Genomic DNA, 27,094 nt, shown 5'->3' with positions numbered 1-27,094 from the left:
TCGTATATTTCCATCTCTCTGAGCCTTTTCAAAAGGGAGAGTAAGTGAATGGACTGAATGAATGGGTAGATATGTGGTCAGATGTTCAATCCAATGGATGGTTGAGTGGATATAATTTTTACCACACATTTATAAATGGAAACAAACATTCAGAGTACTAATTTCATCTCCCATATTCTGATGCATAAAGTTATTCATACTTTACAGTGTTGTTTCAATTCTCCTGAGTTAGTCTACCAAGGCACATATTTCAGTGCTTAGCAAGCTCAATATTAAAAACATCAACAACAAAATCCACCTTTCTGCTCCTTGACCTGTTTCCTGCTGTGTTAACTCACTTGCATATTTCTGTTCATTGCTTCAATTCATTGCTAAAGCTGTTTCTGTAGGAAATTTTGTAAAATGACCCTTTTGGGGTCTAGAATACCTCCCAAAAATGTATGATTGAGATAGAATGTGTAATCATTATATTTTTAAAAGAAATTTTTTTTCAAACTCACTTTTACATGTATTATGTGTGAGAGGATATGCACATGTACTCACAAATGCCGTGGCACACCCGCTGAGGTCAGAGGACACCTTGATGGAGTCAGTTCTGTTTCATGACACTAGGAATCAAACTCAGCTCAGGCTGTCAGACTTGGAGACAACTGCTGTGACCTGCTGAGCCTTTTCATTGATTGTTTTTCTCCTAACTTTTTAAAATTGAAAATTTTAAACAAAGAAATAACTTTAATATAGCATGGTGTAAGTTTTAGGCATTTTATTATCCATAGTAATTATTCATGTGATTGATAAAATTATAGTAAATTAAAATTTAATATACTTATTTTTTCCAGCTTACATAATTGCAGAACCCTATACTTCGTTATATTTATTATTTATTTCTTTATTACTGCAGCTGGTTTGAATAACTTAGTATTTTATAGTTTATTTAATTGGCTTATGTCTCTCAAAATGTTTTTGAAAAAACATGTAAAACATATACAGAGGCATTAGGAAGATTGTTCAGTGGATAAAATACTCAAGCAAGCCTGACAACATGAGTTCAGGACCCATATAAAAGTCCCCAGCCCAAATTGAAGATCTCCATCAGGCCCCTCCTTTTGGAGCACTGGAATCCTGCGGAAGAGGGGGAGGAAAATTGTGGGAGCCAGAGATGTGTAGGACACCATGAGAACACAGCCCACGGAATCAACTAAGCATGGCTCAGGGCTCACAGAGACTGGAGTGGCAATTACTGAGCCTGCAAGGGTCTGGTCTGCGCTAGGTCCTCTGAAAATATGTTATCTTTATTAGTTGGTGTCTTTTGTTGAACTCCAAACAGTGGAAATGTCTCTGACTCTTTTGCCTATTCTTCAGACCATTTTTTTCCTACTCAGTTGCCTCATCCAGCCTTAATACGAGGGCTTGTGACTAGTCTTATAGCATTTTGTAATGCCCTGTTTTGTTGATAGCTTTGGGAGGACTGCTCTTTCCTGAAGGGAAATGGAGGAGGAGTGGAGCTGGGAGAGGGTGAAGGTAATAGATGCAAACTGGGAGGAGGGGAGAGAGGAGAAACTGCAACAGGGTTGGATGTATTGTATGAAAGATGAATACATAAGAAGAAAACAGAAAAAAAAAGAGTAATCTTACCACCCCTTTTCAAAGCCAGTCCTTAAACTCAGTCTCTCTCCCTTTTTCCTTCCTTCGCCCTCTCCCTCCTGCTTCTTCTCCTTCTCTCTCTCATCTCTTCTCTCATGCTTTTTCTTTCTTTTTCTCTCATTGTATTTCTTCTTCCTCTTTCTCCATTTCTATATTTCTGCCTACATACTGGGTTCTGACTACATGCTGTGTTCAGTTGATATTTCTAGGAGGCCTGCTCTTTTCTGAGGGGAAACAGAGGAGGAATGGATCAGAACCAGAGGGGTAACTGGGAAGAATGGAGGGAGGGGAAGCTGTGGTTGGGATGTATTGAATGATAAAATTTAAAAAGAAAATCAGATTCATTAGAACAGGATTTTGTATTCTTCAATGCCCATATGGGAGGTAGGACATGTAGACAAGAGAATCTCTGAAAGGTCAAAGAACAGCCAGTCTGGTGTGCACAGTTATGAACAATAAGAGACCTGGTTACAAGCAAGGTGGAAGGTGAGGATTGATAGCCACTTTGTCCTTTAACCACTATCTATGCCATGGCATGCAAGTACCTCACTCCCACTCACACACGCACACTAACTAACCACACACAGAGTGAACAACAAAGGTGAATATATGAGGGGATAAAATTATGTCATATTTCTAGTTGCCTAGAACATAAGTTTTATTTGAACCTTATAAATTCTTATTGCAGAGCATGGTTTACTATAGAAGATTTGTTTTTGTTTTTGTTTTTGCCTTGTTTGTTTGTTTGTTTTTGTTTTAAACATCCAGAGGATGAAGATCTGCAGTTCATTTATAGAGCCTAGGCCCATGCTTCCATTTCTTAATACAGGCACAGAATTTTGACACACAGCTTTGTGTCTACAAATGGACAGAGGAAAAAAAAAACTATGGCTAATTAACAGCCATAGTGCCCACATGAGATGTAGCAACTTCATATGGTGATGTACAACTCTAGCTTAGCCAAGAAATACATATGCATATCTCCAAAGACAGGAGAAAACATTGTGTAACATAGTAACAGGACTCGGCATGGGTAAAATAAAACCCACTTCAAAGGTTCTTTTCCTCCCTCACTATCCAGAGGAAGCTTTCAAATATTCAAAGTTCAACCCTTTTGTGGAATAAATGGAATACACACACCACACCCCATTCAGCTAACTCTCCATGAATATTTTTTGCTTGCATATTTTTTAATAATCTTCTAACCAAATCTATTTTAAATGTAAACTCAGAGTCAGTACTCTTGATGTATGTAGAGTCCCAAACTGAAAATAAAGAACCAAATACTTAAATAGTTTTGAGTTTCTTTCTTATAAAGACATGATAGATCACAAGAACCCACCCCTTAATATTGAGATTTTCTTTATTGATATTTTTCAGAGGATAGTGAAAAGACAGTTTCACTGTGTGGGCAAATGTCTTACCCCAAACTGATATACTCAGTGACACAATATTAGCAATTATGCAAAGAAAAATTCTAGGTAACAATCATGAAATGTTTTAAAATTATTGTTTTTTTTTTTTTAAAGAGCCAGAAAGACATAGCTTGCCTGTTACTAGAGCATATGACATAAAGGCTTCCCAAACATATTTGTTGATTGTATAAGTGAATCATAGGATTGATTCCTAATTTGATGCCCATAGAGTCTTAGAAGACTTGAACTATCCTTAGTTGTATCAAAATTGTTGTTGTATGTATACATATACCAGTTATATGCAAAGAGACATTAAGATATTTTAAGTACTTAAAGACCTTTCTGCCCTAAGAATGTTAGAGACACTGAATAAAATTATAAATGAACCACTTAAATATTGATGAGTGCTATAAAAGATGATAACCTTGAAGCTGGAATAGTGGGGTAAACTACCTCTATCTGGCAGAACTCAATAGCAGGGTAAGTGATAGAGCACACTTGATGTTTGATTAAGCTTTGTCCTGGTATATGAAAATTGTGTCTGAACTCTTGGTATTTGTTTAGAAGAATGTGTTTATTGAAAATTTATGTACTAAATACCAATTCTTGGTAAGTTGCATCCTTGGGGATTTAAAAATATTAGCTAGGAATTTTTGTACAAATATTACAGAGTTACTAAATTCCTATCTAGATCCTGTATGGCTGTGACCTAAAACACCGGAGGGTACCAGACATGTTGGCAGTAGGCATTGTGCTATCTTGTCCCTACCAGTGCTAGGATGAATTAACTAACCTTATTTATATTTTTACCACAAATCTCAATGCTATAAGGGAGACTCCATTATGCAAAGTTTCAAATATTATTTTGCAACATATTGTCCACACTTCAACAGGATAGATAGCACATGAAAAGTTGTTTGGAAGGCAAAACCTTATGATCCATTTCTAACCTAATCTGTTTACATATTTTAAAATGATACCCAAGCAAGTGGTACTCACTATAATTTGGAAAATATAATTTATTTTCCATGTCTATCCTTTGGCTACATTAAGACAGATCACTGTGATTCATAGTCCTATCAAGACTGCATAAAATGAGGGGAGGGAATCCCCCCAAAATAGATCAATACTGGCTCAAAAAAAAAGTACCCATTTAGAGCAGTTCAGATAATCTCACAGCCTAGAAGCCATTGCCTTGATGGAATTCCCCTTGTGTCTACAACATATACCTCTTTTACATCAGTGTTATTATTGGCTATGATTTCTGATCCAGGATGGAGAGACACTCATAGGAATAACAGCTCTGCAAGACCTTCCTAGAGAATCTCTCCTAGTGTTGGTGGAAGACGCTGGCATTGGATTTGAGTTATTTCTTTTCCATCTTTGATATTCCAGCAAATAGAATGCCTATATCCTCTAGCTGTCTTATCACACAGTAAGGGACTGGCCACTCTCCTACCACAAAGATGCCCTGTGGTTGTTCCTATGTGATAATAGGTTAATCTGCCTTATTCTGCGATGAAGTATCTGTAAAACATCTTTTCTCACCTAAGCAAGTTTATATCATCTTATCTACATAGAGTAATGAAGCTCACATATTGATTTTTACTTTCATTGATTGGACTCATCTCTGAAGTACAGAAGAATAGCATCTAATATGGAGCCTTTGAGTCTTAATCTTCTTTGAAGTTTTGTATTAATACACAAGCCATCAGACAATTTCATGTCTCATTTGTTCAAATCTGTCCTCTTTTTTTTTCAAAATGTCTGGATATTATTTATAATCTTTACAGATACCACATTGTAAAAAGACACGAATTGATTCATGCCTGAGTCACATAGATTACAGGATCAGTGGTATCAGTTAGAATGGAGTACCTTTTGGACCACCTAAGTTCTATAGGTATAGTTTTATTTTGGAAGGAAACATTTGACTCAACAAAATTCATCTAGGTCCAAATGTATATTTCATACATTCCAAATGTATTTGGAAATATTGTATACAAGTAGAGGAAATGTTCCCAGATTTTTTACCATGTCCTTATAAATCAAGGTCATGTTAATGCACCTGAACCCCATGTGTTTCTACCAGCTACTGATTTGAGCCACGCTCTCTTATCTCCAGGATCTCATGGACCTGTTGCATGGAATGAACTTCATGAAAAAAAAAGAAAAACACTTATTAACAGCCCTGTACTCACTCAAAGATAGAATGATTAACTATTGACTCTTTCTCATTCTGTTTCTCTATTCCTGAGAGACTTTTCTCTCTGATGAACCACTGGATTCAAAAGATGAAAGGCCAAATGGGATGGCTAGAATAATGAAACTATAATATTACTTTTCTAAATAGTGTCTGCAGGTAATCTTTGAGCCCAGGGGAAGCAATCATTTTACTGTGTTGAGGGTGAGAGCAATTGTAAAGAAGAAAACACACTGTCTCCACTTTTACTATGACATTTATTTTTCTCCTATATTTATATCAATATATATTTGCTTTTCTTAACTGTCATTATTTATCCTGTAATATATTCGTTGCGAAAACTTTTCTCCTACAGCTAATTGTAAGCATCAATCTTGTGAAATATGTGCTCAGAAAGTACCATCCAAAATAGTCTTGTTATCTTCTGTGTAGCAGTTTAATCATTGTGATCTCATGTGAGCTCATCTCCACTGAGATGTACTTCCTGACAAAATGTTCAGTTGTAGTGTGTTTGTTAAAACTCAAGTTGAATAAATTACTGTAATATTCAGAGCATAGGCCAAGGAAGAGCAATCTTTTCAGAAATTCTGCTTTGTGTGCAGATGCTCCATACTTTTCCTATTTGAAAACATAGTGTGCTATTATGGACCTTTAAATGACATCATAAAGTGCAGGTCAATGTATACCTTTCGAGAAAATAATTTCACTTTTTTTTCTTAAGTCATAAATCCAATAGCATCCCTGAATCACAGCACGGACCAGTAGAACAGTGTAGAGCAATCCCATCACTTTATCCCAAACTAAGCACAGACTGCTCAAAGCTAAATGAAATGATTAACCTCTTACTATAAAAGGAAAGGGCAATAAAACATACACATAAAGATGTGCTATAGACTAATCAAGAAGTTCAAATGCCATAATCATTTAAGTCACACATTTCAGAACCTGGAGTACCACGTTTCTGAATGTAAATCTCATCCATCTTTGTTTAGCTTCTTGTGCTAAGACCAGTATAATTCATTGATATATACATTTTCAGTTCTAGCCATTTACAGAAAAACCTGTTCCCAGAAAACAAAGAAAGTAATTTTGTTTATAGTGAAGTGGTATCAAATTTTCACTTCCAGTCTCTGTAGGGAAGCCTGGGTTATTGAAGGTTTTCTGTTGAGAAACAATTACTCCATCCATTTACTGAATATTGTTTATTTTTATTTTGTGCAAAATTCCCTGTGAGCCTGTTAGAACTTACTAGAAGAACCAATTTAGGAAGAAAATATCCAATTAGCTTAAAATTTTATGATGCACACAGAGTTTGCATTCTGTGAGAGTCAATGTGTTTGTTTTGGAGATACTTGTATGGTTCCTGAGACCTTAGGCCTTGTCTCTGAAATTCTCTCTCATTTCACTATGGCCTTGCAGATGTCTTTGCTCAATTAATGTTACTGCACATAATGCACTGTAGGACTTCTTCACTTATGTTGTTTCATCCCTATTATTTTTTTTTCACAGAGTTGAGACTCCAACAACATCTGCAACACATACTAGGCAAACACAAAAGATTTCTTAATGTCTGGGTATTCTGTACATTGGCATTAAAACGTGCAAATGCATAGGATGGGACAATAATTACAATGAATTATCTCTTAATCTTGATACCAAAACCAGAACCTCTAAACTTTATCTCAATGTTTATCAAATTGATGAGACATTTTTTGCTCTGTTTTAAGGCTAATTTCCAAAGAAGTAGTAGGTTCCAGTTACCTTGAGCCTCTTCTTTTAGCTCCATCCTAGAACTTAGAGCATCTGCATTTGACCTCATCTAAATGCCTTCATGAGCTTTGGATACCTTTGACCAGTGTCTTGCCTGTATATGTTAGAAAAAGCCAGCAAACCTTCACTTCATTTTTTTTAGTAGCAACAATAATTAAAATCACTTGGAGCAATGCTCTAGCCCCATTTTTTTACTGAAAGGATTAGCAATCAGAGTAATTGGGGATAGTGCCCTTGGCTGAATTCTCTTCCCTCTTCTGAGTCTTTTCTCTGTGGGAATTTTTACTCTCTTTTTTTCCCAGTTCTCAGTCCCTTCTTTCCTTCATCCCCATTTTCTCCATTTCTGTTGATTTCTACCCTAATAGTGTATGTAGTTTTCTTTTTTTAACCCAGCTAAGTCATTTCTAAATTCTTTATCCTATTGGCTTATTAGGGTTTCAATTGCTGTGAAAAGTCATTATGACCACAGCAACTGTTATAAAGGAAAACATTTAACTGGGTAGCTTATAGTTCAGAGGTTCAATCCATTATTCATGGTGAGATAGTGGCATGCAGGCACACACGCTGCTGGAGAGGTAGCTGAGAGTTCTTCATCTTTCCCAGGCAACAGGAAGTGAACTAAGACAATGAACAGTATATTGAGCGTATATGAGACCTCAAAGTCTGCCTCCTCAGTGACACTTCCTCCAACAAGGCCATACCTACTCCAACACAGACATACCTCCTAATAGTACCACTTCCTTTTGGGACCCTTTCCTTTCAATGCAACACATCTATCTTCTGTTGTGCACAACATATATATTTATATGTATAAAACAAAAATACAAAAAATTTCATACATATATGTTTGTGTATGTGGATACATGTGTGAATATATGTATATTTGTATGTGTGTAACAAACACTGTTGGTACTCCAGATAAACAAGCTTTGCAGCCATGGATTCTATCACCTCCAGATCAGTATATTAAAAGAAACTGATGTGGCTGTAAAGATGGCTCAGCAGTTAAGAGCAATGGCTGCTTTTACAGAGTACTCAGGTTCAATTCCTAGAACTCATGTGTCAGCTCACAACCAACCATAATTCCAGTTCCAGAGTTTCTAATACCATCTTCTGTCTTCTAAGGGCAGTAGGCACACATGTTACTCACAGACATACATGCAATCAAAACACCCATACACTTAATGTAAATTAATAATTTTTGAAAAATAAACTTCAGCTTCTTTTTCTTCAATTTACTATGTATATATTCCATGCATGTGTAGACAACATACTTTGATCAAATACACCCCTCATCCCCCTCATCCTCCTCATTCCCCCTTGTCCCCCTCATCCCTTCCTCCAACTTCCCGTAGGACCCCCATCACATTTTTTTTATCAATTTAATGTGATCCTTTTTAATTATTTTTTAATCTTTAATTAATTTTATGTTTTGCATGTGAATGTATTGTCTGAATGTATGTATATGTACCATGTACATACCTGGTGCTCTTGGAGGTAAGAAGAGGATATCTAAAGAGAACTAAATTTAGGGATTGTTGTGAGCTACAAATGTGTGGATGCTGGTAACAAAATCTATGTCCTTGAGAGAGTACCATGTGTCATTAAACACTGAACAATCTTTCCAGCTCTCTGTTCCTTTATTCTTAATGTACCATGCCCAGTTAGTGTCTCCGATATGTACATGACCATGTGATCGTACACTGGGGTCTGGAGAACCCAGCACTGGCCACACTCCTGAAGAGTGGTGACTTTCCCTCCTCTAGCAACCATCAACTTCCAGTAACTCCTTACATAGTGTTAGGGCCTTAGGAGGCCTTCCCTCCTCCAACAAGAACGTTTAACTAAATATTGTGCAGGTAACCACAGCTGCTGCGTTCATGTGTGCAACAACCTTGGCATGTCTAGTAGACAACATTTACCACCATTCTTCCCAATCCTGTGGCCTAAGATTCTTCATTTCTCTTCTTTTTCCATGTTCCTTGAGCCCAGGGCCTGGGAGGCTTGGTGTGGGTTTGAAAATAGATGTTCCATCTTTAGCTGAGCACTCACAGTTGCTTCTTCTCAGCAGTTTGAACAGTAATGAGTCTCTATGCACTGACGATCACAATAAGAAGCTTCTCTGACCACAAACTTCATTTTCTCTTTATTCCCTACGCAGTGAATACAATTATTCCTATTGTACTTACATTGTCTTAACTTTAAGAAGTCTAAAATAAATTGAATATAAATGTTATATGGATTGCATACCTTTGTATATAAGAGACTTGATATCCCCCAGGGGTGTCCTATAACCAATTCCCAATAAATACCAATAAGTGACATTATTTATCCTTGTGTACATAATAACATTATGTATGTATATGTAATATGTGCATATAGTGTGTACAATAGTATTTTAAGATTGGGTTAAGAATTTCCACTTTAATCTATGTCCTTACCATCTCTCCTGCATGCTCTGCTGAATAGATCTGAAGTTATAACATTTATTGACTGGTTTGCATATGGTACCATGCTGACAGTGGGTTGCAAACCTTTGAAAAAGTTTATTTATTTTTTTTTTTGTTTCCACAGATTCAACACACATGCTTAAAGATATGAACCATGAAAGATAAAAAACATTTAAGTGTGAAATGCAAGGTGTGATAATGGTTTTAGGCATTTAGAAAGAGGGATTGTAATTATGAGTAAACATGTTTGCAGTAAAGCTACAGAGATCAGACAAATGAGGTGTTATGCTGTCTCATTCCTCCCTCCCAGTACAAAGGAGCTTGCTCTCTTAGAAATGCTGCCTAAAGCAATTGCCCCCTTCATATCATCCCTCTCTTTCTTCTTCAAAGTGCTTCCCTGAGCCCTGCACTTTCCATATTTTCTTAGTCTTTTATTGTTTTTGTCTCTCAAGATTAATATTCCTAAAGGAGCACCAAGTTATTGTCTTGTTCACACTGTAAACCCAGCACATTACATGTAAGACATTCATTTCAATTTCTTTAATGAGACAGTTATAGGCTACATCTTTAAGAATACAAGTTGGAGCACAGAATCCATGATTGATAACCCCTGGTGTTACTGAAAATCTTTTCAGTAGCTCACAGATGACCACACACACACACACACACACACACACACACACACACACGATAACTTTTAAATGTGACTATTCTAGTTCATAACAAAAGACAAATGGTTTAAATTTATGGGAAATTTAAATTTAAGGGAAAAGGAGTATCATGTCTACCTTTTGTTTTCTCTAGATTTATAAGGCTAACCTATGAATAACTGATCACAATATATATTTTGAAAAACATATCATACTTATTCAACAAATACATTCCTATAATTATATGTGAACTAGTAATGCATTAAACCAAAGAGGAATAAAAACATCAAGTGAAGTTGAAATTGGTAGAATATCTTTTCTTGTTTGACTCTAAGTGTGTGTGTGTATGTGTGTGTGTGTGTGTGTGTAAATCTCTTTTCATTTTCTCAATTCACAAAAATTAGGAACTGGTGGACTATACCCTAAATTACTACTTTAAATGTTGAATTATGAAGGAAACACACCACCACTTATATGCAAAGACTGATGGTTGCACACTTGACATTCTGATTTCTGTTCACTTTAGGATTTCCTTGTTAAATGATGGAGGACTCAAAATTCTGAATGTGACGAAGGCTGATGCTGGGACCTACACCTGCACAGCAGAAAACCAGTTTGGGAAAGCAAATGGCACAACACACTTGGTTGTGACAGGTGAGTGCTCTTCTTAGAGGTTGCTTTCTTCAAGGGCAAACTGTATTTCATTAGAGGAAAATATAAACATATGAACATGCTGGCAATACTAGGTAGACTCAGTGGGTTTAAAGGGTGTGCATTAAGTGGAGGGAGAAAATGGGTCGAGAGGTGGGTTTAGGAGGAGTTTTAGGAGAGGAAATGTGAATGGATTTGACCAAAATACATTGTGTTAGTGTTAGAGTTCTCAAACAATATTTATTTTAAAATGTCGACATTGATCATCATATGTTTCTTATACTGCTTAATGCACTGTGAAATCAGAACCCATGTTTGTTCAACTGAACAGGTATGATACCTAGACTTTTATTTGTCACAGCACAGGACACATAGACAGGCACTGTAGCAACCCTGCTGGCAACCTGGGCCATAAAAGATACAAGTGTAATATTATGATTATCTTTGCTTTGTTCTGTTGAGTATTCCTGTTTCATTGTAATTGGTCTTCTAGAGAAGTTCAAGTTCATGAAATAACCTTTGATGTTAATGAAATTTGCTTAAATTTGGGAATATATTTTGTTGTTTTAGCCTTTCAAGAAAAAGTTGAGCATTTTATAAGATGGGTGCTTGGGGTATGTCAATGGGAATAATAGCAAAGATAAAGCCCTGGGAACCCTACTTATATCCTAGCACAGGAAGGAGCATTGAGTAGAAAAAAACACCCAAAGATTATTAAAAAGAAGAAAAATGCAAACAATTGAGAAAATAAAAATAACTGTGGGAAAATTGGGTAAGTTGGAGGCAGGATACCTCTAGTTGCCCACATGTGACATGGGGCACAGATTTCAGGAAAATGGAAGTGTTAACATATTTCTAAGGGGCAGTTATGCAGACATGTTTTGGACTTGTTAAGACTTCTGTTTTCAGTCTAATTTGAAAAGAGAAGCCAATGTAATGTTTCCTTCAGAGAAGTGGCATCAGAGAATTGAGTTTTTCAAACAACTACTCTCTTATGAAGATCCTGAAAGGATCAGGATAAGAGGCTGTAAGAGATCAGATGACATTACCATGACAGCAGCAGGCGGTGACAATAACCCATAGTAGCCAAAAGGATAGTTCTGCAGGAGTCTTGGAGCTGGACCAGTTGCTCTGTGTGTTGAGCACAGGCTCAGCAGGAAGTTCTATCCAAGATGGGAGGTTCATGAAAAGAAAGGAGTCTAGAATGCCTTCATGGTGAAAATTAAAGGCAAAGCTCATTGACAGATTGCTTAACACACATTAGGCTCTGGGACTGACTGACAGCACTGGAAAAGGAAGAGAAAGAAAGTGAGGAAAAGAAAGGGGAAATGGGGAAGGAGAAAGGAAGGAAGGAACTGTAGGCAGAGTAAGTCATTGAGTATAAGAGTTTAGACTTGAGAGAGATTAAAGAGGAGATTCTGACCTAGTGGTTGTTTATATTAAATGGATTCCTGAAGCCAAGAGATGGAGCCCATTGATTTGTACAATTAAGATGTTAATAATTTACAATTTTTAAAAATGACAGAGCTTAACACATTTTATGTAAAGAAATTCAAGAACCAAGGAGTCCTCCTAAGGGGAGATGGGAAAAAAGCTGACTAACTGGAGCAGTGTGAAGAGACTAAGAATATATGCTATGAAAGAGACCAACAGAAGCAGAGGGGAGAAAGATGAAAGGTCAAGGTATAAAAGACCAAAATTTTACCACTGGATATTAAGGCACCGTGTTTCCTAGGGACCCTGATGGGTTAGGTCCAATGAGGGACCAAAAGCCTGACTGGAGTGGGTTGAAGAGGTAATAGCCTAAGTTACTTACTCTCTATATACAAACAGTTCTGTGATGAGTTTTGTTGTCCCAGAGTAAAATGCTATAAGAAACAGTGGGAAGGTAGGGCCCAGAGAAGTTGAATTCATTATCAATGGAAGGTATCTGATTGTAACAGGAGAACATATACAGGTAGACATTAACAGTGAAGAATATCAACCATAAGCCAGTGTCTTGGCATGGTGTTCCCCTTATGATTTGTTTTTCAAATCAGCAAACGAGGACAGTTTGAGCTTATTTGCATATTGGTTTGAATACATTTGCTACTCATTGAAGATTTGGGAGAACAGGGATATTCCTATTTCTACCCTTATATTTCACAAAACTAGGAAGCTAAGGTGAATTGATATTGTCATTAGAGTAAGTTGTGTGCAGGTGAGTTTCTGCTCTGAACATATATCTTCTACAAACTCATATATCTTAATTCACTCAAGAAAAATTCGTGAGGCCAGTAAAATATAGTATAATTTTACATGAAGATGCCACTTTAATCTTGAAGACTTTCAATCATATAGGTGTGTATATACTCATGTGTGGTATTATGTTCCCCCGAAATATTGTATGTTCCCTGAAATAAATTTATCTGGGGTCAGAGAACAGACAGCCACTAGAACAGAGCCAGAAACAGTGGCTAGAAAACGGGTCAGAGCAAGCCGTAGCAGAAGTTGGGCGGTGGTGGTACATGGCTTTAATCTCAGCACTTGGGAGGCAGAGCCAAGTGGATCTCTGTGTGTTCAAGGCCACTTTAGCAACAGCTAAACATGGTGACCCATGCCTTTAATCTCAGAAACCCAGCCTTTAATCCCAGGGAGTAATGCAGAAAATAGAAAGATATATAAGACGTGAAAACCAGGCACCAGAGGAGTAAACCATGTAGTTAGTTAAGCATTTGGTTGGTTAAGCGTTCAGTCTTTGGAGCAACACAATTCAGCTGAGATTCATGTGGAGGAGGACTCAGAAGCTTCCAGCCTGAGGAAACAGGATCACCTGAGGAACTAGCAAGGTAAGATAGACGTGGCTTGTTCTGCTTCTCTGATCTTCCAGCATTCACTCCAATAACTGGCCTCAGGTTTGTTTTTATTAACAAGTACCTTTAAGATTCATGCTATACTCATGCATATACAAACAGAAACATTCTAACCCAGATGAACAATCTGCCTGTAAAAATTGCTTTCATCAACATTAAAATTTTGTTTATTCATAATTTGTCCGCCCAATAGAACCAACGAGAATAATTTTGGCTCCTTCTAACATGGATGTTGCTGTTGGTGAGAGCGTCATTTTACCCTGCCAGGTGCAACATGACCCCCTGTTAGACATTATGTTTGCCTGGTATTTCAATGGAGCCCTTACAGACTTTAAGAAAGATGGATCTCACTTTGAGAAAGTTGGTGGGGTAAGTTATACTATTTTTCTGATATTCTTTTTATTATATGGAACTATGATAAATTTTCTCTTAAAAATATCCAGTACACAGACATCACATAGAAATGCTTGTCAAGTTGGTGAATTTGGCTACTGGATTCTAGTCTTGTCTAATTTCATTTTTGTTAACCACTAGAAATTAATAAAATTTCCTTCAACCTATTACTAAAATTAGAATTAATTCATTCTTCATTTATATTCAATGTTATTCCTCATAACATTTTTGTGGGTGGTATGCCATGCAAGTGTTTTACTTTCAAAAAGCCAATGTGTGATACAATGGAATGTAGCTTTGTGTTACTAAGAAGTTCATCTAGATGCCATAGTAGATGCATAACCAAAAGTAATCTTTGCAGATTCATTGGACATTAGCTATAAGGCTCTTCAGTGCACAGGTATACAAACTCACAATTTGAAAAGTGTAATATTCTCTGAGTCATGGAGAAAATGGGTAAAGGAGCTTCAAGGCCTGAGCTCATCTATTTGTCTGTACAGTGCGAATGCTCTCAGGTATCCTCTTCCTATCTGTCTCTTTTGTGATAGGTCCAAGGTAGAGAAAGTATGAATTTCAAGGAAAAGTTAATAATTGAAGCATGACTTAGAAGTGGGTTCATACTGAATTGAAAGGCTAACCAAAGACTTCATAGTTGGATGGATATCTGAGCTCAGTTGAGCAATGCCAGCCTTGTTTCAAGCTTCCATGCTACTTCAGATGATTCTTCTTGTGACTAAACTCTGTCTCCCTAAAAGGTCCATCTAAATCTTAGAGCTCAGTACTTTAGAACATAACCTTAGGTAACCTTGCAGTGAAATGGGGCTTCATTTAATATAATTGATGATATTACAAAAACAATGCAGTTTGGAGAGGGATAAACAAAGAACAGAACACCATGGAAAGTCAGACAAGAAGGAGTAAATGTCATGTGATAGTGGAAACAGTGATGTCCCGACAAAGCATTGGATATCTAGGACCCCAGGAGCTGGAAGAGGTCAGAAGACACCAACCCTTAAGGATTCTGAAGGGAAGATGGCCCTGTCTGCAACATTGATTGAAGACTTGTGGCTCACAGAACTGGAAGAGGACATATGTCTCTTTAAGCCACTGTTGATGTTTATGTTGTTATTATGGCAATCCTAGAAACTAAAACATATGGCAAAAAATAATTAAATGTAATGTTAGATAACAAGGTACAGTAAGACTAGATTGAGTACCATTTCTGCTTTCCATCATCTGGCTTTATTTAGTTGGAGAAGGACTAGTTTTCTAACTGTTCTCCCTGTTTCAAGGCTTTGAGGATGTTTTCAACTGCTGCAAGCCTTCAGCATTCCTTTTCTCAGTCCTTCAAATGCCCACCTGAAAATGATCACCCATGTCTTCCACAGCAACAGGAAAAACATGCGCTGACATTCAGTACTCTCCTGCATCCTGAGTACCTTGGTATAATGCCTAAGGTTGTGAAGAGTCTTGAGAAGAATAAATACCTCTAGTTACTTTCATAATGACCCATTATCCAGTTTAGAAAAGAATTCTCTAAGCAAGTTCTCCTGCTTTAAATTCTTAAATGAAGGATTCAATTTGAAACATAAGTTAATTCTGTTATGTCATAAGATTGTTTGTATTTTATCATCTGAATTGTAATCTGTTGCAATATGTTATCCAATACAAGACCCTCTGTGTTAGTTAATGCTAAATAAATATGCATTGAGACATTCCAAATCCAAAGCAGTTTGATGGTAATGTGCAGAAATGCTTAAAGGCTCAACTTTATAGCTGTTACTTGTATAAGATGAACTCAGAGTTAAGAACATTTGAGTTGATAATGTAATTTAACTCTCCTGATTGGCACAGCATGAATGGTTTGAGCAGAGGACGTAAAGTCATCTCTGGGAAGAGTTAAGTGTCTGAAATGTGAAATTTTATAAATTAATGCAATCACTTACTATTTTTGTTCCTCCCCCAACATGGAAGTTCATGGCCTGTGATTTTTTTATTGACTTGTACTATTAGAAACTTAATATTCTCACATCAGTATAAAACAGTAAGCCATATAAAATGGCATTGCCCTTAAGCATAAACAATTAAGTAAATCAGTTTTCTGTTGCATGGGAAGGAAATTACATAGCAACCCTTGTCCTCTGATTTTGTATTCAGTGCAGCATACATAATAATACCTAGACTGTCTGCCTCCCTCCCTCCCCCACCTCTCTCTCTCTCTCATATATTCATAGATACATTCTTTGTTTTCGAAAACAACAAAATGTGAGCCAAAAAGCCGGTGAGTGGAAGAATTGCCTAAGGAAGGTTTATCATCTAAGAGTCATATTGCCAGTGGATGGGATAGTTTAGGTTATAGGAAAATTGACTCATGTCTTTCAACCAAATAATTCAGCTATTTGCTTTTGGGACTACATAGGTACTGGGAACTCAATATTTATTTTAAAAAGAAAAAGAAGGCCTAGATAATATTCATAATGTCAACAGGCTCTGCCACTGTTACTATAGATTAGAATACTAAATCAAAGCATTATAGAATATCAGTCACAGCTTTCTGCAATGTCAGAATAATGCATTCAGAAGAACTTATTAAACCAAATATCAGAATCAAAATTGCATCAAAAGAAGAGGATGTATCCAAATATATGCTTCAATCTGTGCCAATAACACAAACAGAAGTTGCATCATCCAATGATCAGTAAGGGCTTAAGTCCAGTGTGCTGAGCAAATAAATCTTTATGAGATATGAATGGATTTGTGTTCTGTTACACAGGAGGCCTGGGGTATTTCCATTTATTCTGTGACACTCATGAGTAAGTGGGTCACTTAGTTTCCTCTTCCTTTGTTCTGATATCTTCACATCAGATTTTAGAATTTGTTGTGTTCCCTCTTTCCATGAGATCTTGAAGGCATTTGTTTCTCGAAAATAGTTGTTCTCTCTTTCTCTAGCTGTAACAAGATAGCTTCCTATATCAGTGCAAATATACAAATAATGTATATGCCCACATGTGGTCACTTACACTTTATGTGTGGAGAGTTAGAAGAGACATAGCCTAGCAATATGATGTGAGATAACATTCTATCAATCTCATTTTTAACTTCAGATTTCACCCTATGCATGCACTAAAAAAAAGTGAATGACTTTTTATCCCAGTAATACCCATGTATTTCTTGCCTTACTTTTAAATAGATGTCACCTTCCTCTGAGCAGATCAGACAGTCCAAAGGCCAAGAAGAGCAAGAGAATATTGTGAGCAGGTACCTGAAAAACCCCTAAGGCCTACTTTTTAGGGACATTCAAGGATAATTTTGGTTTGCTTAAAAACTGAAATTTTGGACTTAAGACATTATATCAGGACATTCCACAAATAGAACCTTTTAAAACTAGACACATTAGATATTCACTATGCATTCACTGTATGATGTTTATCTATCTATCTATCTATCTATCTATCTATCTATCTCTATCTCTATCTCTATCTATATATCTATATATATATATATATATATGTAGTGTGTGTGTGTGTGTGTGTGAGTGTGTGTGTGTGTGCGTGTGTTTGTGTGTATCTGTATTTCAATAAACCCTTAGGTGGCCCAGGTGCTTTAGAAATGAAGGATGTCTAGAACCTAACAGAACAGTTCCACAAACTTTTTTGTGGAACTGGTTCTGTGATGAATTTGAATGTATGTGGATAAAAGTTTCTGGAAGCAGGAAGAAGGAGAACAGTTACAACCAATCTGCCACTAATTTAACTGGCTCACTTCACTGTGACTTATTCCCCACAGGCCACAATCTTGCTGTGCTTGCAGCAGCTTAATGCTTGATCGATTCTCCTGCTCTCAGTAGTAGATAAGCTTGTGTTCCATCGTGGTCTTTTCTGTGTGGTAATATGACATGATCGCTTGGCCTTAATTAACTTCATTGAATTGCTTGGATATGAAAACAGTGGTTATTTTCAGTGTAAAACTAGATATATAAAAGATATGTGGATCTTCAATACCAAGGTAAACACATTTATTCCACGGATTATTCAATATGACATTTCAGTGTTTAAAACATATGTGTTTAAACAGCATTTAAACTCTCATAAGCTTTATGTGTGATTCTATTTCAAAGTATTAGCTTACTTGAAAGGATCATTAAGAGAATGCACCCCTAAATGAGTAGAAATCCACCAGAGAAATGGTTCTAATTTTCATGTGCATACTCCATGAGGCATAGTTCTGACCATAGTGTGCCTTGAGGTTAGAAACTTAGGACTTCCCAAACACTATGTGAAGTAAGGCATATGCATCTTGATGTTCAGTTATTTCTATAACTCAACCTTTATCTATCCACTTAAGAAGAGGTTCACCATCTGCTTAGAATGCCACTGGTAATTCAGCTTCTATCTCTTAAATAAATCGCTTTCCAAGATGAACAGTCAATTCCATCTTCTGGTATAAGTAAACCCTTGTGGGATAAATTTAAATTCACAAGAAGATAAGAAAAGAAAGCCAAGCAAGGTGCAGTGCCTTGTATTAAAACCCTTAAAACAGCGGTGTCCCAATAAAATAGCCATAACTCTAAAGTTGTGAAGGCCATTTTTATCAGACCCAAAACTCAGAGATCATTGTAGAAGAGGGGTCAGAAAAATTATGGGCCAGAGGCAGTGAATGACTATAAAGAAAGGATGTCTTCTAGACACAGCAGGGCAGATTCACTTATGAACTCAAAGAGGTTGTGATGGCATGCACAAGACCTGTGCTGCCTCAAGCCAAATCAAATCCTAGTAAGGAGAGGGAAGCTGGTCCTGACAACTGATACCTCATCAAGACGCTATTGGCAAGTGAGAGCTGCTGGGAGGGGAAAGTCGGTTTTCTCTAAGAGTGGATCTTCTCCTAGAGTTGAAGATGCTTCCCTGTGTGGCTACCTACCAAAGAATATAAGTGCAGCACAAGTTAGACTGTATGGGTGGAAGAGGGAGAGATAAAGAGACAGAGAGGTAAAGAGAGAGACAGAGATGGGTGACTAGAAAATGGGGTGGTGGATATGGAAGGAGTTAGGGGGAGGGACTGAAAATAACAAAAACATGGCCTATGAAATTATCAAAGAACCAGGAAAAATATTTTTTAAATAAAATAATGTGAAAGAAAATGTGCAAATATTTAGTAAAAAATGACAAAAAGGGAGAATAACAAAAGGATAATTTCAAATAAAGAATAATTCATAGCAATTTTTTTACAATGTAATTTTAAAATGTTATTTTGAATTAACTAAAACACGGAGGGGAGAGAGAGAGAGAGAGAGAGAGAGAGAGAGAGAGAGAGAGAAAGAGAGAGAGAGAAGCTAATACAAATAAAAGAAATTATTAAGTCAACATATATTAAAATAGTAACAACAGTTCTTTTCATCTAGATAGCTGAGTACCAAGCAGATGCCCGGAACTTCAGGCTGTGTGTCTTAGCAGTTAGTGTATTCCCAAAGAGGCTTTGTCATACTAGAGAGACCAAGAGTCCAATATTTGTTCATGTGATGGAGCTGGTAATGAAATCCTTGAAGGCTCACTGAGATCCTTTGGTACTGAGTCAGTGGTGGCCTCTGGAAACAGTGGTTCTGATGTCAGAGAGATAATCAGCCACAGCCTGAACCGGGGAGATCAGCTTGGAAAGAAGAGGAAAAGCCAAGTGCGCAAGAGAAGAGAAATGTACCTTCTGCCAATCTGTCTTTAGCTGAGCTGCTACCAGAAGATGTCAACATGGTTGGGATGTGTCTGTCCACATCAGTGAAGGGAATCCTGATGATTCTTCAGCTGAGGCTCCCTGCTCATGTGATTCGAATTTGAGGATGTTGGCCATAAAACCAAGCAATCCAGCAGGACTTATGCTAACTAAACTGGCAGATGACCACCTGATAGGAGAAACTAGAGCGAGGGATAGTAATAACCTGCAAACTGCTGCAAAAGAAGCAGTTGAGAACAAATAAGACCCCTTTACTTGAGGAAAGAGATAGTATATAATATTGCAATGTTTGCCTATTATTGCAGTGGTGTAGTTTTATCTCGGGCAGTGTCATAACTTCAATAATTACTTACATTTTTTTCTTTAGAAAATAAAGAGTTCAGAAACGTTTTATTCCTGAAAAAAATTAAGAGCTTGATGTATGCTTATCATTCTCTATACTGCCAACATTATTAAATTCCAATTTTACATATTCTGTTATTTTTTTAAGGCATTGAATTGAATTTATGTTGCCAGTATGCTCTGCTACATGGCTATCCCTGAATATTTTAAAGTGATTTTTATTGGGTTTTAGAAAAATAATGTGACATCTCTGGGAAAAGATATATGTCAACAGAACTGTACCCAGGGTCGAAATGTAAAAGACCTCCACAGCCACCTTGACCTTCCACTCAGTACTGTAGTAGACAGGGAGGAATGGCGCCCAGACACTGAAGAATACCAGCATGCTGAGAGTCAGGCTCTTGGCTCCCTTGATGGTGTTAGGCAATTTTCTGACAAGGAGAGCCACAGTGAAACCCTCTAGGACCAGAGAGCTCAAGTGTCCCAGAACACAGTGGGATCTGCTTACATACAGTGATGATGTTGTCATGTTCTGTGTGTACACATATATAAATAAAAGGAGCAGTTGTCTTCAACAATATTCCATAGAGAGTAAATGGGATCAGCACACAGAAGAGAATGATGAACTTAACTGCTCCTGATATCAGCAATGACCTCATCTTCCTTTCTGGGCCAGTGAGATGAAAAGCTATAATCACAATAATGCTTTTAGCTAACACAGTGGAAACAGACCAACTACATGTGTTCTGTTGCAGGATGCAGGAGACAATATAGGAATGTCCAGTATGAACAAGAGTCAGGGAAAGCAAAATTTGAGGGAGATAAGCCGTGTGCAGTTTGGTTATTCACCTTTACAATTGGAGTCTCAAATTTAAAAAAAAAAAAAAAGAGGTTCTCTTTGGAAATGTGCCTCTGTACGGTGAAGTTATATAAGAAACCATAGTGGCCCAAATAATATACAACTAAAATATACAATGGTAAAAGCAAGCAAAGAAGTAATGAAAAACAAAATCAGTGTGTAGAAGCTCTGAGTCAGTCTTACTCTTTCAACTGCCAAAGACCAATTTGTCAAAAATATAGACAATTTGATCCGTGAATAATTGAAGTGATATGCTCATAAAAATCACCTTCCATGTAGACAATATCATGTTCCTTTGCAGTTTTTAAAATCTCTCTAAAGTTTATCTCAGAAAAATAATAAAAATGAATACATGAAAATGGAAAAATATGGAAATCATATGAGATTAATGTAATCTCAAAGGCACTGAGTGATATCTGAAAAGAACTAATGTAATGAAGAAATAAAAACATTAGCATTAACCATGAGGAGGACAGTGTAAGAGAGAAAAGAACAGTTGCTTAAAAGAGAATACTATGTTCAAGTCATCTCTGTAAAATCCAGTTAGATCTAAAACAGTAGAAATTATCTAAATTAACATTTAATTAATTTAAACTACTCTATATGGCTAAGGTAAATTCACTGGCTTTTTTTCAGTAAATGGATAGATATTTAAGTTTTTATGTAAAGTATATGGCAAGAAAAATTGTAAATATTCCCTATTTATTTTATGAAGGCTGATACTTTGTATATATACAAATGTGTGCTGTGTGCTTTTGTGTGTTCCTATTCCTATGTGTGTTGTTGCAAGTGTTATGGATGATCACACTCATATGTGTGCATGTGAGAGAAAGTTGGCAGGTGGTATTGGGAGTTTTTCTTGATCATTTATTGAGGCAGAATCTGTCAGTCAAACCCAAAGCTCACTCTGGATTCTCCTGTCTCTGTCTTCCAAAGGTTTCAGTTATATGTGAGACAACATATGCACCTGACATTCATATGGTTTCTGGAGAACTGAACCCCATGCTCATGCATACATGACAAGTGCTTTGTCTACTGAGACACACACACACACACACACACACACACACACACACACACACACATATATGTACACACACATATATACATGTGCGTATATCATACATATATACATGCATACATAAACACACACACATACACTTCCAGGTGACTTGTTTATCATGAAGAACTATTTTCAATCTGGCGAAAGATGACTATTAATTTGAAAAGAAACGTCAGTTTGAGGTATATGTCCACTAGGTAGGAATTTTGTTTTGTTTGTGAATATGAAGAAATGAAATGCATGTTTGTGTACATCAGATTTGTGTGCATATTCTGTTTTGAAACCTTCACACACACACACACACACACACACACACACACACACACACACACACACTCAAGCTCTCTTTCTGTCTCTCCCTGTGCCTCTATCTCTCAGTCCCTGTGGCTGAATCCTGTCTGTGAGTATCAGCTTCATCACCTTCTCCTTCTTACAAAGACCTATCATTCTATCTTTTCTTCTATTAAAATGTGGAAATTTTGTTTTATCGACTTGCACCATGCACTTACTTTTTCTGACTTTTCTTTATGCATTTTTTGCTGATTCACAAGGAATACCTCACATTTATATCAGTTTTCCATCAGCTTTGTATTTTATGTCGTTCATAAAAAGACTTCTCATTTACATTTAATCAAGCACATCCAAACATTTCTTCACCAAAATTTTTCATAACGTCTCTAGGGTTGAGTGGGCTCCAGAGAAAATATTTTAGGATCAACATTTAGAGAGTTACAAATGAAAATTATGAGGTGTTAGAAATTAGATGCTTTGCAGAGAGACTTTTGGAGAAATCAGACACTTAAATGGATTTTCTGAGATTTTTCCCTCTGGATTTCATATTTCCCCATAGTAAAATCATATCACTGAACAGTTCTTAGGGCTTGACTGATATGAATATTTGTTATTGATTTTAGGGCACACTGATAATTGTACTATTGGACACACTCTCAGCTTCATTATATTGGAAAAAAATATTCACTGTGGTGGAGATACTTTTGTATATGTTTATGTATGATATACTAGCCTATTAAAATCTGGATGCAGTAATGCACAAGTATTTTAAGTTTTATAAAATTTGAGTCAATAAGAATTCATTTGCTAATGTTTACAGGTTTTTGATCCTCCTTTTTATAAAATTCAACACTAGGAATATGTGGCTTGCCAGCAAAACTAAATGTCGCTTTTGATGTAGAAGCCAATGTTCCTTGCAAGAGCTACATATAGTTTGCAATATTGTTTGGTTTCCTTTTTTTTCTTTTTTTTCTTTTTTTTTTTAGCACAGAAGGATCACAAACATTTGTGATAACATACTACAATAGGAGAGCAATGTCTAAAATAAGGATATCTCTAACAAATTCAATGGTGAAATAGATTATAACAAATCAGGAGAAAAATAATCTGTGCTATTTATTGTTTTACATGTTTGGAATTTTTGTATCAGCTTCATTGAAAAATAAGCTTCAGTGCTGTCAATAACCACAATCAAACTGATATACTTTTCAAAATCTTCCTATTACTCCTGACTTTTATCTGTCTCTGAATATTTGCACAGTCTAGATATTTCATTTAAATTAAATGATATAATATATGGACTATGTGACTGGTGGATTTTGTAACTTATAAGCTTTATTTAATTGCAAATTTAGAGAAAATTTATAGCAAAATTTAAGAGAAAGTAGAGTTTCTGTATGCTCCATATAAATACATGCAATCACTTCACCAGCATCTGCGGTGATTTACTGTGTACACTAATAAACTTTATCTAGGTTCAGAGAAAAGAACAGACACTAGATTAGGCATAGTGGTCAGACAGTGATGGCACAAACCTTTAATCCCAGCACTTGAGGTCTCATGTCCTGCTTGGGAAAGACACATGCCTCTAATTCCATAAAGTAATGGCAGGAAGCAAAAAGGTATATAAGGCATGAGGACCAGGAACTAGAGGCCTTTTAGCAGCAGTTCAGTGGAGACACTTTTGGGTGAGGACTCAGAGGCTTTCAGTCTGAAGAAATAGGATCGGATGAGGAATTGTCAAGATGAGGTTAGCTTTGGCTTGTTCTGTTTCTCTGATCTTTCAGCATTCAGCCCAATAGCTGGCTCTGGAATTTTTTAAATTAATAAGACCATTTAGCAATTCATGTTACAAGCATCCCTCACCAGAATTATTGGTATAGTTGTGACAGTTGATGGGATGTGATTGGTATGTTATCATCACCCCAAGTTTATAATCTATACTTAAGTTCACTCAACATTGTGCACTCACAGTCCAACAAATATATAATGATGTGGTCAGTTATCATAGTTTCGTTTTCTGTTGCTATGATAAAATACAGTGACAAAGGCAATGAAGGGGACAAAGAGTTTATTTTAGCTCAGAATTCCAGGTTATAGTTCATCCCTTTAGAGAGATCACTGCATCAAGATCTCAACACAGCTGGTCACATTATATCTATAATTAGAACAGAAAGCAATGTGTATGTGCATGCGTGTATTCAGCTCACTAGCCCCTTGCTCCTCACCTCCACCTAATGAATAGTGCCACCCAGAATCGATGGGAATTCTCATCTCAATTACATGAAGATAATCCCTGCAGGCTTGCCCACAGTCCAGCCTAATCTAGGCAGTCTTCATTGAGAGTTTCTTTGTAAGTGATGCTAGATTGTATCAAGTTAATAATTAAAACTCACTTCCACATATGTGTATACCATTTTCATATTGTACAGAAGGGTTTTAATGCCCAAAGCAAAGGTCTGTGTTTTGCCTAGTCATCTTCTTTCCTCTCTAACTTTTGATAACCATACATCCCTTTTCCATTCTCCAAGGTTTTGTCTTATCAAGAATGCCATACATTTGTTATCAGTTGTGTCTAGTCCCTTTTAAATTAGGATTTCTCACTGACTAGTATCCATTTAAGGTAAATTTATGTTTTCTTGTGACTTCATGGCTCATTTCTTCTTATCATCAATATAATATGGCACTCTCCATATATACCCAGCCAGTTTTTCATTCCTCTACCAGAGGTTATCTTGATCACTTAATTATTTGGGCATTTATGAATAAACATCCATGAGCAGGTGTTTGTGTGGACATAAAATTTCAATTTATCTGGTTAAATACCAAGAAGTATATTGGCTGCATCTTATCACAATACTGTACTTACATTTAAGAAACTTTCTTAATGCCCTCCAAATGGCTATACCAAGACCAGTGACCAAAATTTGCTACTTTTTTTCCACTGTACTGATGCTTCATAGTCTTAGTATTCTGAATAAGCATGGGTTGTCCTTTTATCTGTTTTAATTCATAATTTCCTAATAACAATCAATGTTGATCTGTTTGATATACTTACTTGTAACTTGTACATTTTCTTGTATGAGATATTTATTCTATGTTCATTTATTGATTGAGTGGCTCCTTTCCTTTTTGTGGAGTTTTGTGTATTCTGCATAGATATCCATCCTCACTAGATCTGGCAGATGTTCTCCCTAGTCTGTGGTGTGACTTTGCATTCTCTCGGTATGTTTCAGATAAGGACAATTCACATTGATCATATTTATCTGGACAGCCTTTTGTTTTATGAATAGTGCTTCTGCTGCTGTTCCCATAAAGCCCTTGCCATACCCTGGGTCATCTAGATTTTATCCTATGTGATCTTCTGTGAGTTACATATTTTTCTATTTAGAATTATGATCCATTTTGAATTGATTTTCCTGAAGAGCATAAGGCCTATATCTGAATTCATTTATTTTCATGTGAATACCCAGTTGTACCCATATGATGAAAAGGCTACCTTTGGTCCATTGTACTTCACTGGGCCTTTTGTCAAATATTGGTTGAATATATTTACTCTCTATTCTGCTCCATTGATCTTTTTGTCTGTTCTCTCACCACTTACCACCACCCTCTCTTGATTTCTGTAGCTTTAGAATAAATCTTGAGGTTGGATGATATCAGTGATCCAGTTTTTGTCCTCAAGAACTGAGCTGACTTTCAGAATCTTTTGCTTTCAAATATAAACTTTAAAAACATGTTGTTGGTGTCTACAAAATGACATCTTAGGCTTTTGCCTGACAATGTGATCAACATGAAAACACAGATGGAAGAAGGTGACAAGTAAGCTATTTTCATCTGTTATATTCTATAACCTCTCATCAGACTTTGAAGTTATTCCTCATAGTACTTATGGGTATGTTGTTAGATTCAAGCCTAAGTCTTCCAGTGTTTGAGTATGGACAGAGATAGTAAGATTTGTTATTTCAAATATCATTTGTACATTGCTGATAATTAAGAAAGAAAGGACCTCCTATCCCACATCATTTATTAGTTCTGGAGATTTTTGTGTATATATATATTTGTGTGTGTGTGTGTATTAAATATATAAATTAACATCCCATCTGTGACTTAAGGTTCTATTTCCTCCTTTCCATTTTTATCTATTTTTTTTTAATTTAGCTTGATTTCTAGTAGCATATTGAAGTTCAGTCATTGAAACACAGATGCATTGTTGGAATCTGTTGCTAATATCTGTTTAGGATTTTGGCGTATTTGTGAATTATGGCTACACAGTTTTCTTGTAGTGGCTTTGTCTAGCTTGTGTAATTCTAACATCATAGTTAGGAAGTGTTTCCTCTTCTTCATCTTGTAGAAAAATTGTGGAGAATTGGTGTAATTTCTTGCTATGAAAGTTTATACAGAATTCACCTTTGAACCTACATCATTCTGTTCTTTCTGTGTGGAGAGATTCAGATTTACGGATTCAATAATTTTATTTGATATAGGCTTATTTTGATTGTCTCTTTTCTCTTGTATAAGATTTGATAAATTGTGTCTTTCAAAACATTGGTCCTTTCCCCCTAAGCTATTGGATTTATGGGCAGAGAGTTGTTTAAAGTTTTCCTTCATTATCCTTTAACTGTCTGTGGATGCTTCCATGATGTCCTATTTTCTATCTGGTAGTACCAGAGCATGTCTGTTTTCCTTTGTCGTGTTAGCATGGCCAGAGGCATATTGATAGTATGGACCTTTTCAAAGAACTGCCATTCGGGTTTTGTTGATTTTTTTTTCTATTGATCTCCCGTTTT

The 27,094-nt window shown here is 36.4% G+C and overlaps 1 protein-coding gene across 1 annotated transcript in view; it reads left to right on the top strand.

Annotated features, from left to right (window-relative positions):
* Positions 1-27,094, top strand: part of Cntn3 (contactin 3) — a 209,651-nt gene that overhangs the window by 118,825 nt on the left and 63,732 nt on the right. Inside the window, exons 9-10 of the mRNA XM_036182004.1 lie at positions 10,659-10,786; positions 13,829-14,004. Coding sequence (XP_036037897.1) covers positions 10,659-10,786; positions 13,829-14,004 — 304 coding nt within the window. The remainder of the gene's footprint in view (positions 1-10,658; positions 10,787-13,828; positions 14,005-27,094) is intronic.

The sequence above is a fragment of the Onychomys torridus genome, chromosome 3 (assembly GCF_903995425.1).
Source record: "Onychomys torridus chromosome 3, mOncTor1.1, whole genome shotgun sequence".
Lineage (NCBI taxonomy): Eukaryota > Metazoa > Chordata > Mammalia > Rodentia > Cricetidae > Onychomys > Onychomys torridus.
Note: the sequence above shows the minus strand (reverse complement) of the source record. Positions and strands in the feature narration are given on the sequence as shown.